The sequence below is a fragment of the Bos indicus genome, chromosome 19 (genome assembly GCF_029378745.1).
Source record: "Bos indicus isolate NIAB-ARS_2022 breed Sahiwal x Tharparkar chromosome 19, NIAB-ARS_B.indTharparkar_mat_pri_1.0, whole genome shotgun sequence".
Taxonomy (NCBI): domain Eukaryota; kingdom Metazoa; phylum Chordata; class Mammalia; order Artiodactyla; family Bovidae; genus Bos; species Bos indicus.
Window position 1 is genome coordinate 40148650 of NC_091778.1, and position 14451 is coordinate 40163100.

At 42.0% G+C, this 14451-nt stretch overlaps 1 protein-coding gene and 1 long non-coding RNA gene across 2 annotated transcripts in view; one reads left to right on the plus strand and one right to left on the minus strand.

Moving 5' to 3' along the window:
* NPEPPS (aminopeptidase puromycin sensitive) overlaps positions 1-4280 on the minus strand; it is a 104137-nt gene extending 99857 nt beyond the window's left edge. The window contains exon 1 of the mRNA XM_019981599.2: positions 3882-4280. Within this exon, the coding sequence (XP_019837158.1) occupies positions 3882-4142 (261 nt within the window). The 5' untranslated portion in view covers positions 4143-4280. The remainder of the gene's footprint in view (positions 1-3881) is intronic.
* Positions 3145-14451, plus strand: part of LOC109573968 (uncharacterized) — a 33331-nt gene continuing 22024 nt past the window's right edge. The window contains exons 1-2 of the long non-coding RNA XR_002183014.2: positions 3145-3285; positions 3446-3648. This is a non-coding gene — a long non-coding RNA (uncharacterized lncRNA). The remainder of the gene's footprint in view (positions 3286-3445; positions 3649-14451) is intronic.

Sequence of the window (14451 nt, forward strand, 5' to 3'; positions counted from 1 at the left end):
ACTTCTCTGTATTTAAAATATTTCTAAATTTAAAATAAAATATCAAAATGATTGCAAATGGCCAAATAAACTGAGAACTACATACTTGTATGGTGTTCAAAATGGAATCTCCAAGATCTAGAGAACTAATCTCAATTAACAACAAAACAGCTATTTGAAGGCTCAGTCCTTTGACATCGACTCACATACAGATTACAGTAAGATTTACTTTACAGTAAGAACAGTCTCATTTATGTAGCAAAGTTCAGAGACGTCTCACTGATAATTTACTATTCAAGACCACATTTATGTAGGCTGCATTGTACAATATCAATTATCAAGAACCAGGAAGTTAAAAAAAAAAAATAAAGCCTTTATGGAAACCAGAAGTGATGACACAAAGTCCATACAATAAAGCTCATACCTTTCACTCAGAAGAGAATCCATCAAACACATTTAGAAAAAAATTTTAAGCTCAAACAAGCTTGTTTATTTGGTTACTTAGAGCTATTCAGATCAAATTTAGTAAAACAGAACAGGGAAAAAATTGCACAATAGGGAGCAACGACACACAGTAAGCAGCAAGTAATAACCTGAGAATAAGAAAAACAAAAAAACTTTATAAAGAACAAATATGAAACTAATAAATTATAGTACATAGTTCTGGGTAATCTATGGTTATAAGTATCAGTGACATATTGAGAATGCTTTTCAGTATTTAGAAAACCTAGAATACGAGCAATCACAGAGTTTAAAAAGCTAAATATTTCCATAGAATCAGTAAATATTTTTTAAAGCCCGAGTGTCTCAAAGAGTAAGCTTCATTTATCTGGAAAACTCACCGCAGAATTCACTGCCAGTTGATACTGGATAAAACTTACCAAACAAAACTTTCTTATACTCGGGGGTTTCCTCAATGATACATTTCAAGAAACATAATAGAAATCTGAACAAATTCAATTCCTTATGACCAATCTTTCAAATTTACTTTAAGACCATTTAGTGATCTAGCATAATGCTGGACAAAATTGATTACTTTTATCTTTTTTAAAAGAAAAAAAAAAAAAAAAAACCCTACCAAAATGACTGCATAGAAAATCTGCAAAATTTGGGCAGAAACTTCTGTAACACAGGGCTGACAATAACATCCATTTAGGTGCCAAGTTTCAGTCTGCCAAACAATCTACTGTATCTGTAACTCTCCTCAAAGTGCCAATTTAGTCATCTCCATCATGAATATTTTGTTGGCAGAGGCCAGGGATTGTTTAGTATATCCTGACTCCTATTTCTCTGGCACAGGTAAACTATTTCCATAACACAATTACTGTATAAAGCACTATACACTCATAACCAGGAACTGTCACCACTCACATAAACTTGTAATCTATTTTTAAATGAATTACCTACAAAGCAAGAGAGTCAGAATTTGAAATAGCTATGAAAGTCTATTCCTCTCACATATCCTAATGTAAAACGAGGGGAAAGGGAATGTCCCATTTTTCTAGGCCCATGATAACACATTTTCAAAACCTGCTGAACTAGACCACACACACTTATGTAAAAGACAACTACTTTTTAAATCAGTGCACACTGACTAATTCATCTTCCCCAGGAGTCCACACCCAGGCCTGGTTAAAAATCCACTAAATTTCTAACATGTAACCTGTACAAATACTCTGGGCTTATTACAAAATTTTGTAACTAAAGCAACCAAGCAACTTGCATACTTTGTGCAATGTAATTCCAAACTGTTAGGGGACTGACACAATATCAGTTATCAATTTGGCTTCCAGAGATATAATTGTGTCCATATTTTTAGACTTCCACAATCAGATACCACCTAATCCCACAGGTTAAACTTACTGCTCCAATCTATTTCAAAAACATCAATATATGCTAACAACTGTTAACTTTTTACTAATGTTAACTCCTCTTTACATTTTCAAAAGCGGCCATGTGTACAATTAAAAAGTCCATTCTTCCTTTAATAAAACCTGTTTTCTTCCTTGTATCAGAGTAACAAGTCCCTGCTAATACCTTGTACATTACCATGTGCTCCCTCAGTGTCCCGAACCAGCCTGCCATATATTTCTCATTTCTTTCAAAAAGCCAAGTAGAAAATGGGCCAAGTAGAAAATGGATAAGCATGTCACTGCTTGCTGTTCTACCCTAACACTTAAATAAAACCTTTATTAGCAATTTTTTTCTGAAAATTTTCCCTATACCTCTCAAAATCATGAACCCATTATGGGGTATACCTCTCAAAATTATGAACCTATTAGGGTATACTTCTCAAAATTATGAATCCATTATGGGGTAAAACAACTATGGAGTTAAAAAAAAATGATTTTTTCAATGTTAGCCTTTTGACATAATGCGAACTCATTCATTGCTAGGTCCTTCTTCCCGCAGGTCTGCCAAGTCACAAGACACACTACTGTTTACACTCCCTCCCATCTGCCCCCAGCCAATATATATCAAACATTCTATAGTCACTTGGCTCAAACAGTCTCCCAAATAACCCTCTCAAATCCTAATTTAGACCCAGGGTGCACTCTTTCTGATTCATATTCTCAATGGAAAATTTTTTAATCACCTGACTTTCACAGGGGTAAGTTTCGTCTTTAGATGCAGAGCCCTCATGCTTTCCTACAAGCACCCCAAATCTGACAGTATACTTTTTAATTCTACACTTTTAGACACATTTTCAACCTGAGTACTCGGCTTTCAAATACAACTGCCAACTTTCAATTCATTCCAACGCTATGCTAGTCTACATTTCTTTTATTTCATTGCTACATACACCCTGTTCTTTAAGATTGAGGCCTACTGATTTTTCCCCCTAACTGCAGTAGGAAAAGAAATGAAACAAAATATATTTATCATCATTCTTTTTCAAGGTAACAAGACATTTAAAGCTATCGTTACAACAAGATATTTAAAGGTACTAGTAAACAGTTCCCATTTTTCATCAGGAACTTCACATAATACATCACATAACACGGTATCACAAATGTCTATTGTTCCTGACCTTTGTAGGGCATCAATACTAACGATCTCCAAAATAAAACAATACTTTAGATAATCTGCGGGGGGAGGGGCGGGGGAGCATGATTCACCAAAAACTGCAATGAAGAGTAATGGAATATTTTCACCAGTGGTATACTAAAACTAATGGCTTCTTTCAGAGGAGGGTACTGCTAAGCAACCATCGCTGTAGCAATAAATCCACCTGCTTCAAAGGCTGCAAAGCCAGAAGATGGGAGGAAAAGCGGAGACGAGGGTCCTCCTTCAGCTTCTCTAGAGGTTAGGAGAGAACAAAGTCACTGCTGCACTGTCACTAGAGGGGAAGGGGGAGGGGGCGGATCATCTTAGAAACCCTGCCCCTGGGCCGGAGCAGGCGGGGAGAACTCAGCTAGGCTGCACGGGATTAACATTCCCCTTCTCACTCTCTTCCCCCTTCTAGAATCCCCTCCTCTCTTAACGCGCGGCAGCCGGAGTCCCAGATGACTGTCCCTTCCAAAGTGTCCTCCGTGGAGCGTAGGGAGAACGACGGAAAAGGCTGAGCATGGACTCCGATGACCCCTCGGGCCTCCCCAACACCCTCCAGCCTCTCCCAGACCACGACCAAGCCCAGAAGGGCCAGGGTCTGGGGGAGGCCCCACACAGGTGTGCTGGCCCCAGAGGCGCGCGGCCCGGGCCCCAGCCCAGCAGGGCAGAGCACATAGACCGGGCACCCAGCGGCCGCCCCAGAGGGGCGCGCCCGTCCCCGAGCCGGCCTCCCCAGCCCCAGGTCCGCAGCGCCCAGGCCCGCCCGCCAGGTCGGGCCCCCAGCCCAGCCCGCGGGCGCGGCCTAACTGCTTGCCCGGCAGCTCGCCCCCGGCGCCCGAGGGTCGCCGTACCTGGGCGGAGGCCTCCAGCTTGCCCTCGAAGGTGAAGTCCAGCAAGTCGGGCTTGAGGCAGAGGCTGTAGTTGATGGGGGAGACGTCGGCAGGCAGCCGCTCGAAGGGCCTCTTCTCCGGCATCGCGGCGAGGCCCAGGCTGTGGAGGCGGCGGCGGCGGCGAGAGGAGCGGCTGAGGAGGAGAAGGAGGAGGGGAGGAGGCGGAGGGCCGAGGAAGAGCAGGCGGCGAGCAAGGGAGGGGGCGGCGGCTGCCAGCCACATCCACCGAGCGCCGGCGACCGCCTGAGGAGAGCGACCGGGGGAGTCTGGGGGCGGGGGAGAGACCCAGCCCGAGCGCCAGGGGCCAGCAGGGAGGCAGTGCGGGCGGGCGGGCTGGCGGGCCGGCTGCCTACGGGGAAGGGGGCGGAGGGGAGGGAAGGGGAGGAGGGCCAGCGGGGAGGGAAGGCGGTGGCGGCGGCAGCTGCGTGCGCGGCCCCGCGGGGCGGGCGCGCCTCCGCCGATGTGCGCGCACGCGCCGAGGCAGGGGAAGGAGCGGCGAGGGCGCGGCCGGCTGGGCGGGAGGATGCGGGTTAGCGAGCGAGCCTTGGAGGCGGGAGGGGGCTGCTGGCGCTGCACCTGTCCGCGCCGCCGCGGACAGCGGACTGCTCCCGGAGCCGGAAGAAGCCCGGAAGGGTTTGAGAAGCAGAGAAAAGGTGTGAGGGCTCCCTTATCACACCCCCACGCCCCCCACATTCCCTTCACCACCCCAATCTCCACCCCCCGGCCGGTCTTCGGAGTAGAAACCTATGCAGTTGGTCAGTCCAAAATGTTAAAATACCAATTTAGAGCAAAATCCCAGCCTAGATTTTTAGCTCCAGATCAACAGAAAGCCCTGACTGGAGTCTCTTTGGCCGTAATTATTCTTGTTATTTTCAGTGTAACTTCAAGGGATGATATGAAAAATTTTGTCAGAAAATCTTTTAATAATCCAGGTTACTAAAATCAGTAAGATTTGGACCTTTGGGCAAGTGCTTTCAAAAGTTAGAAGTTTTGTTTTCATGATTTCATGTTAAAAAGTAAGATATGTTTCACTTTTTTTCTGCTTTCATCTTTGTTTCTACTTAAAAAAAAAAAAAAAAGACCTGGGAATTCCCTGACCGTCCAGTGGTTAGGACTCTGTGCCCTCACAGAGTCTGGGTTCTATCCGTGGTGGAGGAACTGAGATGCCACAAGCCCTGCAGTGCGCCAAAAAAATTATAGTCATAAAGACCTTTTACCAATTGTGGCCTCTTTAAAGGTAAATTAGCTGTGGCTCCCTCAGTTTTATAGCCATCTCACTGAGGCATATATTTTTTAATATATATTATACATAAATGTGTATATATTTAGATGTTTTAAAGTGTCAAGGATGAGGAGATTTTATCTATCCCCATGTTCCTTTATAAAACCTTCTTATATAGCACCCCTTGTCAAAACTCAGTGCTGAAGGCTGTACTGAACCAGCATTGTCCAATAGAAATATAATGCAATCTGGCTAACTTTAAATTTTCTAATAGCCACATCAAAAACAGGAAAAAGGTGAAATTGATACATCTTATTTAACCCAGTATATGCAAAATATTATCATTTCAGCATGTAACCAATAAAAAATATTAATGAAAGAGTTCCATGGTGGCCTGATGGTTAGGATTCCTTTCACTGCCATGGCCTAGATTCAATCCTGATTGGAGAAACTGAGATCCCACAAGCTTCGCGGCCAAATATATATATATATGTGTATATATGCAACTTTTTTTCCAAAATAAGAGTTTGAAATCCAGTGTATATTTTACATTTACAGTACATCTCAATTCTGACTTGGCACATTCTGAGTGCTTAACAGTCACATGTGACTAGTAGCTATTATCAATATATTGATCAGCACCATCTTGGACTCTAGGCCTGTCCTGCTATCCTCTGAATCCTACAAACGTTTTAAGACAGACTGAAAAGCTGCAGTCCTTTCGAACTGAGATGTGAGATGGGGCCTTTTGTTGCATGGATGCATTTCTGTGACCATTTTTGGTCATAAACTAATAATTCTAATATAATTTGTTAATCTAATAATAATGTATTGAGTGCTTACTAAACACTTTACATGTACTAATTCATTAATCCATTCAACAATTCTTTTAGGTCAACACCATTATCCCCGTTTTACAGATGAGAAAACAGACACACAGAGATTTAGAGACTTGCCCAAGGTTGTACAGCTAGTGAATGGCAGAGCTGGCATTAAGACTCAGCCATTTTTTTTCCCTCCTGGAAAATTTTGTTGCAGCTTCCCTATTTCCTAATTCTTCAGAACTATACAAAAAAGATCTTAATTACCCAGATAACCACAATGGTGTAACCACTCACCTAGAGCCAGACATCCTAGGGTGCAAAGTCAAGTGGGCCTTAGGAAGCATCACTATGAGCAAAGCTAGCAGAGGTGATGAAATTCCAGCTGAGCTATTTCAAATCCTAAAAGATGATGCTTTTCAAGTGCTGCACTGAATATGCCAGCAAATTTAGAAAACTCATCAGTGGCCACAGGACTGGAAAAGATCAGTTTTCATTCCAATCCCAAAGAAAGGCAATGCCAAAGAATGTTCAAACTACCACACAATAGCACTCATCTCACACTCTGCTGCTGCTAAGTCACTTCAGTCGTGTCTGACTCTGTGCAACCCCATAGACAGCAGCCCACCAGGCTTCCCCGTCCCTGGGATTCTCCAGGCAAGAACACTAGAGTGGGTTGCCATTTCCTTCTCCAATGCATGAAAGTGAAAAGTGAAAGTGAAGTCGCTCAGTCGTGTCCGACTCTGTGGGACTCCATGGACTGCTGCCTACCAGGCTCCTCCGTCCATGGGATTTTCCAGGTAAGAGTACTGGAGTGGGGTGCCATTGCCTTCTCCCATCTCACACTCTAGCAAAGTAATTTTGAGCTAGCTTAGCTCAAAATTCTCCAAGCTAAGCTTCAATAGAATGTGAACCAAGAAATTCCAGATGTTCAAGCTGGGTTTAGCAAAGGCAGAGGAACCAGAGATCAGATTGCCAACATCCGTTGGATCATAGAAAAACCAAGAAAATTCCAGAAAAACTTCTGCTTCATTGACTACACTAAAGCCTTTGACTGTGTGGATCACAACAAACTGGAAAATTCTTCAAGAGATGGGAATACCAGACCACCTTACCTGCCTCCTGAGAAATCTGTATGTATGTCAAGAAGCAACAGTTAGAACTGGACATGGAACAATGGACTGGTTCTAAATTGGGAAAGGAGTACATCAAGGTTGTGTATTGTCACCCTGATTATTTAACTTATATGCAGAGTACATCATTTGAAATGCTGGGCTGGATGAAGCACAAGCTGGAATCAAGATTGCTGAGAGAAATATCAATAACCTCAGCTATCAGACGCCACCCTTATGGCAGAAAGTGAAGAGGAACTAAAGAGCCCCTTGATGAAAGTGAAAGAGGTGAGTGAAAAAGCTGGCTTAAAACTCAACACTCAAAAAACGAAGATCATGGCATCCGGTCCCATCACTTCATGGGAAATAGATGGGGAAACAATGGTAACAGTGACAGACTGTTTTCTTGAGCTCCAAAATCACTGCAGATGGTGACTGCCGCCATGAATTTAAAAGACACTTGCTTCTTGGAAGAAAAGCTATGACAAACCTAGACAGCATATTAAAAAGCAGGGACATTACCACCCAAGGTCCATCTAGTTAAAGCTGTGGATTTTCCATAGTCATATATGAATGTGAGAGTAGGACCATAAAGAAAGCTGAGCGCTGAAGAATTGATGCTTTTGAACGGTGGTGTTGGATGAGACTCTTGAGAGTCCCTTGGACTTTAAGATCAAACCAGTCAATCCTAAAGGAAATCAGTTCTGAATATTCATTGGAAGGACTGATGCAGAAGCTGAATCTCCAATACTTTGGCCACCTGATGGGAAGAGCTGACTCACTGGAAAAGACCCTGATGCTGGGAAAAATCAAAGGCATGAGAAGGGGACAACAGAGGATGAGATAATTGGATGGCATCACCAATTCAATGAACATGAGTTTGAGCAAGCTCTGGGAGTTGGTGATGGACAGGGAAGCCTGGCGTGCTGCAGTCCATGGGGTCACAAAGAGTCAGACACAACTGAGCAACTGATCTGTACCTGAACTTCTTTATTTTCATTATGCAAGAACCCATGAGGCTCCCTTTTTCTGTTAAAGCAAATTTAATATATAACCATTTAAGGCTCTCCATGAGCTGTCGTTACCATTTTCTCAGACTTGTTTCTCTTTACCCTTTAACACAGATTCTCCAGTCTTAGCAAGCTAACCTGGTTCTTAGAGCTTGCTCACTATCTCTTCTTTACCACTGCTCATGCATTATTGCTTGGAAAGACCTCCTCATCCTTCTTGGCAAACCCATGCCCCTCCCTTCCTTCAAAACTCACCTTTTCCAGAAAGTCCTCATTGACTGACTCCACCCAGCTATAACCCATTTCCCATCATCTCTCACATACTGGCTTTTGCTGACTTATTTGTACTTGTTCTGTCATTTTGTCTTATATACATATCTTTTTGAGATGTAAGACGCAAGAGCTTGACTTCTTCTCCTGTAACTGTCAGGACTGAGCCCTGCACAAAGTACATCTCAATTGTTATTGACCTGACTAACCAGTTGACCAAGAGATAATACTTTACCCTTTGTATTGAAGGGTAAAAAAAAACCCTTTGTGTTGTGTGCTTCATAGAGAAACTATGTGAACCTAAGGTTAGAGGCAACCTTCTTTTATAAAATCACAGGAATTTTTGAAAAGCAAAACAAAAAACCTACCAGGGCTAATGGACTTCATGGCAACAGAAATTGTGACCCTGCTGAGGATAAAGGGGAGAAACTTACTTGGCCCCATCCCTAGTCCCATGACCCAGAGGTTCCAATGCAGCAAGTCAAGACTGAACCCAGGCCTCCTGGGATAGAGGAATGGAAGATAGCATATAGTTCCCATAAAAAGACTAAGGATCTGACATATGTTCCAGACAGTCTTCTTTGGGATAACTTAAATGAAGTTTAAGGCTCTCAGAAATTAATTTCCTTCCAATGGGGCTTCAGAAAGAATGGAAAAGGCAATATATCTCAAGGTCATTAGCAGCACTTCCAACAGATTTCTTGGCTTCTCTCTTTAACTGATAATAATGGCCTTAAAGCAGATAAGTGCATACTGTATACTTTTCTCAAAGAAATATATAATTTCTTATATATATTTCAAAAAGTATAATATACTTTTCTCAAAGTATATTATATTCACTTGTGGTTTGAGAATTTCTAAAAAAAAAAAATGTCATGTTCTTAATATCAGAATGATCTTCATAGCACCAGTTGGAGTAAAAGGATATACAGTTGGCACCTAACTGGACAACCCAAGTTTGAACTATGCTAGTCCACTCCAGTGTTCTTGCCTGGAGAATCCCAGGGACGGGGGAGCCTGGTGGGCTGCCGTCTATGGGGTCGCACAGAGTCGGACACGACTGAAGTGACTTAGCAGCAGCAGCAGTCCACTTATACTTGGGTTTTTTTGTTTTTTTTTTTTTTCATTTAATACAAACTATACAACTACATGATCTGTAGTTGAATCCTCAGATGCAGGGGACTGACTATAAAGTTATATTAAGAGACAGATTTTTTTGACAGGAGGGAGTAGTCAGCACCCCTAATCTATGCTGTTCAAGGGTCAACTATATAGGGCAAATGTAAGTCATTGAAGATGTTTCACAGCAAAGAGAATATGAAGGAACTGGGTTATGGATCCAAAATATTCCCCACATTACATGAAAGTAAATCATTATTGTAACCATTTAGTTTCACTGACTTAGAAATTATAGGCTTCAATGTCAGTTTTGAACTTGTAACTCTAGTTCCACTAAGGAGAGTCTTACCTGCGGAAGATGGTGAAGGGGTTCCAAAAACCAGGGAAACAAAAAGTTGGAGAGCAATCCATAGGTAGCTGATGCCATGAGATCCCAGCCTTCACTCTTTTCTGTAACTTAAAATGGCTGTTGGAATGACCGTTGGGGAGTAGATAGAATGTTGCCTACCTATCCTGTGTTCTTCATTAAAGAGAAGTAGATTAATTCCATATGCTTTATTTAAAATGTGGATAATAACGATACGTAACAGGTGATATACGTATGTGTGTCTGTATGTATTCATTCCTTTATTTATTTGAGGATGGCAATATGACATTATATACATCCAAATATGGCCAAAGAAAGGCCCTCAGAGTTGGAAAGAGTTTTATTTCTCTTGGTATCTTTCCATCAGGAAGTTGAAAAAGTCATGCATTTCCACCTCCACCTGTCTTCCTTTCTAGCGCCTCTCCTCTTTTTTTTTTTTCCTTTCCGAGTATTTCTGCGTCCTTTTTCACTAACACCAGTCCAGGATTATTTACCAATCCCAAGTGACTGGGCAACTCTATGACTAAACGCATGCCCTTTGTTGATGATCTTCAAGTTGAGATGAGCCTGTTTGGCCCTGTCCTCTCATGAAGGGTCAGTCACCAGGCTCTTGCAGAACATGAATTAGAAAATAAGGCCAACGCCCTCTGCTGCAGGGAAGAATGCATATATCTGTGTCTAATGCGTGGGCCCCTGGAATGCTGCTACATTTCCCTTGAAATCATATGTCTTTAAAGGTTACAGTGTCCTTCTGGAGCTGGCATGTTAGAATTAACTTAGCAATGGTGTTGCCTTGACTTCAAATCCCAAAGAAATAAGTGAGGGCTCAGATTGAACTAGACCAGTGAAGTAGCCAAGAGCATTGTCTTAGCAACTTAGCAACAGTCACATAGCCTCAGTTTCTCCACCCTTGGCTCTATTTCTGTTTGTTTTTTAAATCCCTGACAAGAATAATTTACATCAGAATTAGTCCTCCCTTAAGTCTTGACCCCTTACCTCAAAGAGAATAATCTCACCCATGTCTAACCCTAGGTTAAGGGTGGGGTGAAGAAAAGACACTCAAAATACTAAGGCCTGCCAACCTGCCTTTGAAATTTTAGCCATATCTTAAATAACAGGATGAAAATCTGCTGCTGCCAGGCTCCCTACAGAATTTGCATTGGAGTCAAGATAAATAAACACTTAAAAAGTGTAGGGGGAGCTAGTAATTAGCTTGTGGTCTGCTTATGCACAGGACTGAACTGAAAGTTATCTTGTTCTCAATAAAAAATGAATAAGATAATAATGCCAGAGGGGAAGAGAGAGTGAAAGGTAGGCATCTAGTCCCCTTTCATTTGCAGATGTTCTGCTTTATTCTAGGAAAATAGTCTTGGAATATGGAGGCTAGCCTTTGAGATCTGGTGCCTGTTTTTTCCAAAATAAAATTTAGAGGGTATCATCTCTGTATTGTGGATTGACTCAAGAAGCAGCCACAGAAACAAAAAGCAATTCAGACTATTCATATTCTTTAGTCCTTGGGAAGCCATACCAGCAGATTTCTAGATATGGTCTATTTTAGTTCAAAGTGCGATCACACTGTATAAAATATACATTCACTGAGAAGGAGGCAGAGCACAGATACCCTGGGGACCTGACATCAGAAATTAGGGCAGGCCAAAAAAAAAAAAAGACAAAACTCTTTAGGCAAAAAGGCACAATTCAGACATTCAAGATATATATATATATATATTTATTTATTTGACTGCATCAGGTTGTAGGCTTAATTGCTCCCTAGCATGTGGGATCTTAGTTCCCCAACCAGAGACTGAATCCACGTTCCCTGCAGTGCAAGGTGGATTCTTAACTGCTGGACCACCAGGGAAGTCCTGGGAACAATGTGTGTGTGTGTGTGTGTGTGTGTGTGTGTATATATATATATTTTTTTTTTTTTTTTTTTGCCCCAAACCTAGATTAGCTACTTAGTAGGAAAACAATCTTAGGAACTCTACATCAGGAAGCCCTGAACTCTCTGTCCTGTTCTGATATGTCTCAGTGCCAAGTGATGCCAAAATATGACATCTTTGTTTGGCCCTATGTACTTTTAATAAAGTGATTCATTACTATCTTATCTCAGTTTAAAAGGCTATCATGTAGAGGGGAGGCTGACAGGATCAAAGGAGTTGAAAAGGTAGAGGAGGGAAAAAAAAGAAAAGGTAGAGGAGAGGAAAAGGAGTTGCTATTTTACCGATAGTGCTATTCTTACTGTTTGACAGGGTAAATCACTTTCTTTGGTTTATAAGCCCCTTTTATTTTTTCTGGGAGTTAGAATACTGCAGTTCTGTCCAGGTTGGGTTCAGACTTGAAGTTTACAAATTGCAGTCCTGAAAGCTGACACTTGTTTTATACTCCTAAACAAGAAATTAAAACTAAATGGTAAAATCTTTAAAATCTTAGTTTTCTCTGGCTTTTCCCACCCTCATGGTAAAGGGACAGAGAAGCCCAATATGCTGTATTACAAACACTAGGATTCAAACTTAAAGGATAGGCACAGTAAATTGAAAATAAGTTCCTTTTGCTTTGTTCTTTTTTTATTATTTTTATAAGGGATTTCAAATAAAAAGGATCAGAAAGTTACAGAGATAGATTTTTGCAGTTAATTTGGGGGAGAAATTTGCCCCAAATTAACTGCAAAAAAAAGCCATGAAGAGAATTTCTGATTCCCGGTCCTGTCTCCTTTCAAAATATCCATGCCATCATAGGTAACTGTCAGAGGACAAGTGCTGAAATATTAGGAGGACTAACTACATGTCCTAGATTTTACTGGACAGTCCTGTTTTCAAATATTCTCCATGGCTGTTGTCATAACCATGTAAATGTCCTAAAAATTCCAAAATTCTGGCATTTGAGTTTAAAGAAAATGAAAGAAGAATTGTGGGCCTGGGAGTCAAGATTAAGAGGGCACATGATAGCTGGTGTCAAGGCCAGGTAATAGGAAGGAGACAGAAAGATCTGATTGCTAGAATAACCAGGCAGCTCACAGCTCAAATGAAGGTAACAGAATCCCACACCATGGAGCATCAGCTAATGCTAAGAAGAATGCTCCCTCCATGAGCATTCAAAGCAGACTCAGAACAATGTTGCTGTTTTCAGCCTGCCTCTGGAGTACTGGTACTCCAGCCTCCATTAAATAGGGTGAGACCTGACAGAGGGAGATCTGCCATAGTAACAAGTCCTATAAAGTAGAACAATGCCAGGAATCCTTTAGTGAAAGAGGTGAGGGGGGATAATCTCATTAGAAAAAAAATATTTTCATGCAGCAAATTTGAAGTCTTCCAGGTGCTTTACAAATCAGGTCTGTTCATTCCTCAGGACTAGCAAACCTAACAAGAGAAACAAGTTCTCTAGGTTCATAAATCCATATGGTTAATCCTAGGCTCTCAGCCCCTATACAAACAAACTCTAGAGATCCAACTGAAGTATACTCTTTACTTAGTATAACTAACCCATTACCACTCTAAATAATAGGGACACATTTAAATGTTTTTCACAGTATTTTTTGTGTGAGTGTGGGAATCTGTGGAGCAGAAGAAAGGTTCAGTTCTTTTTCTTTTATCATGACCATTGTTGTTTTTTGGTCACTAAGTCATGTCTGACTCCGTGCAACTCCATGGACTCTAGCCCTCCAGGTTCCTCTGTTCATGAGATTTCCCAGGCAAGAATACTGGAGCGGGTTGTCATTTCCTTCTCCAGGGGATCTTCCCAACCCAAGGATCAAACCTGCATCTCCTGCAGAATTGCAAGTGAATTCTTTACTGCTGAGCCCCCGGATAAGCCCCAACATGAGTGTTGCTAACCTTGTAATTCCATGCAATAACCCTCAAGGTACATTCTCATCAGCCAGATTGGCAGGCATGGGTGGGGGGTGGCAGGGGGCAAGGGAGGGCTCCTGTTCTGTGGAGTAGGCCAAGTAGCTTTCCCAAATACTAGGATTGCCAGATAAAGTACAGGACGGCTATTTAAATTTGATCTTCAGATAAAAAATAAGTTTTTAAAGTTGTTTTTTAGTACAAATATGTTTTAGATATTTCATCAGATCAGATCAGATCAGATCAGTCGCTCAGTCGTGTCCGACTCTTTGCAACCCCATGAATCGCAGCACGCCAGGCCTCCCTGTCCATCACCAACTCACGTTCACCCAGACTCACATCCATCGAGTCAGTGATGCCATCCAGCCATCTCATCCTCTGTCGTCCCCTTCTCCTCCTGCCCCCAATCCCTCCCAGCATCAGAGTCTTTTCCAATGAGTCAACTCTTCGCATGAGGTAGCCAAAGTACTGGAGTTTCAGCTTTAGCATCATTCCTTCCAAAGAAATCCCAGGGCTGATCTCCTTCAGAATGCACTGGTTGGATCTCCTTGCAGTCCAAGGGACTCTCAAGAGTCTTCTCCAACACCACAGTTCAAAAGCATCAATTCTTCGGCGCTCAGCCTTCTTCACAGTCCAACTCTCACATCCATACATGATCACAGGAAAAACCATAGCCTTGACTAGACGAACCTTTGTTGGCATAGGAGCTGTTAACACTAAAATATGCAATATTTGGGAGGAACACTTATACTAAAAAACTGTTTA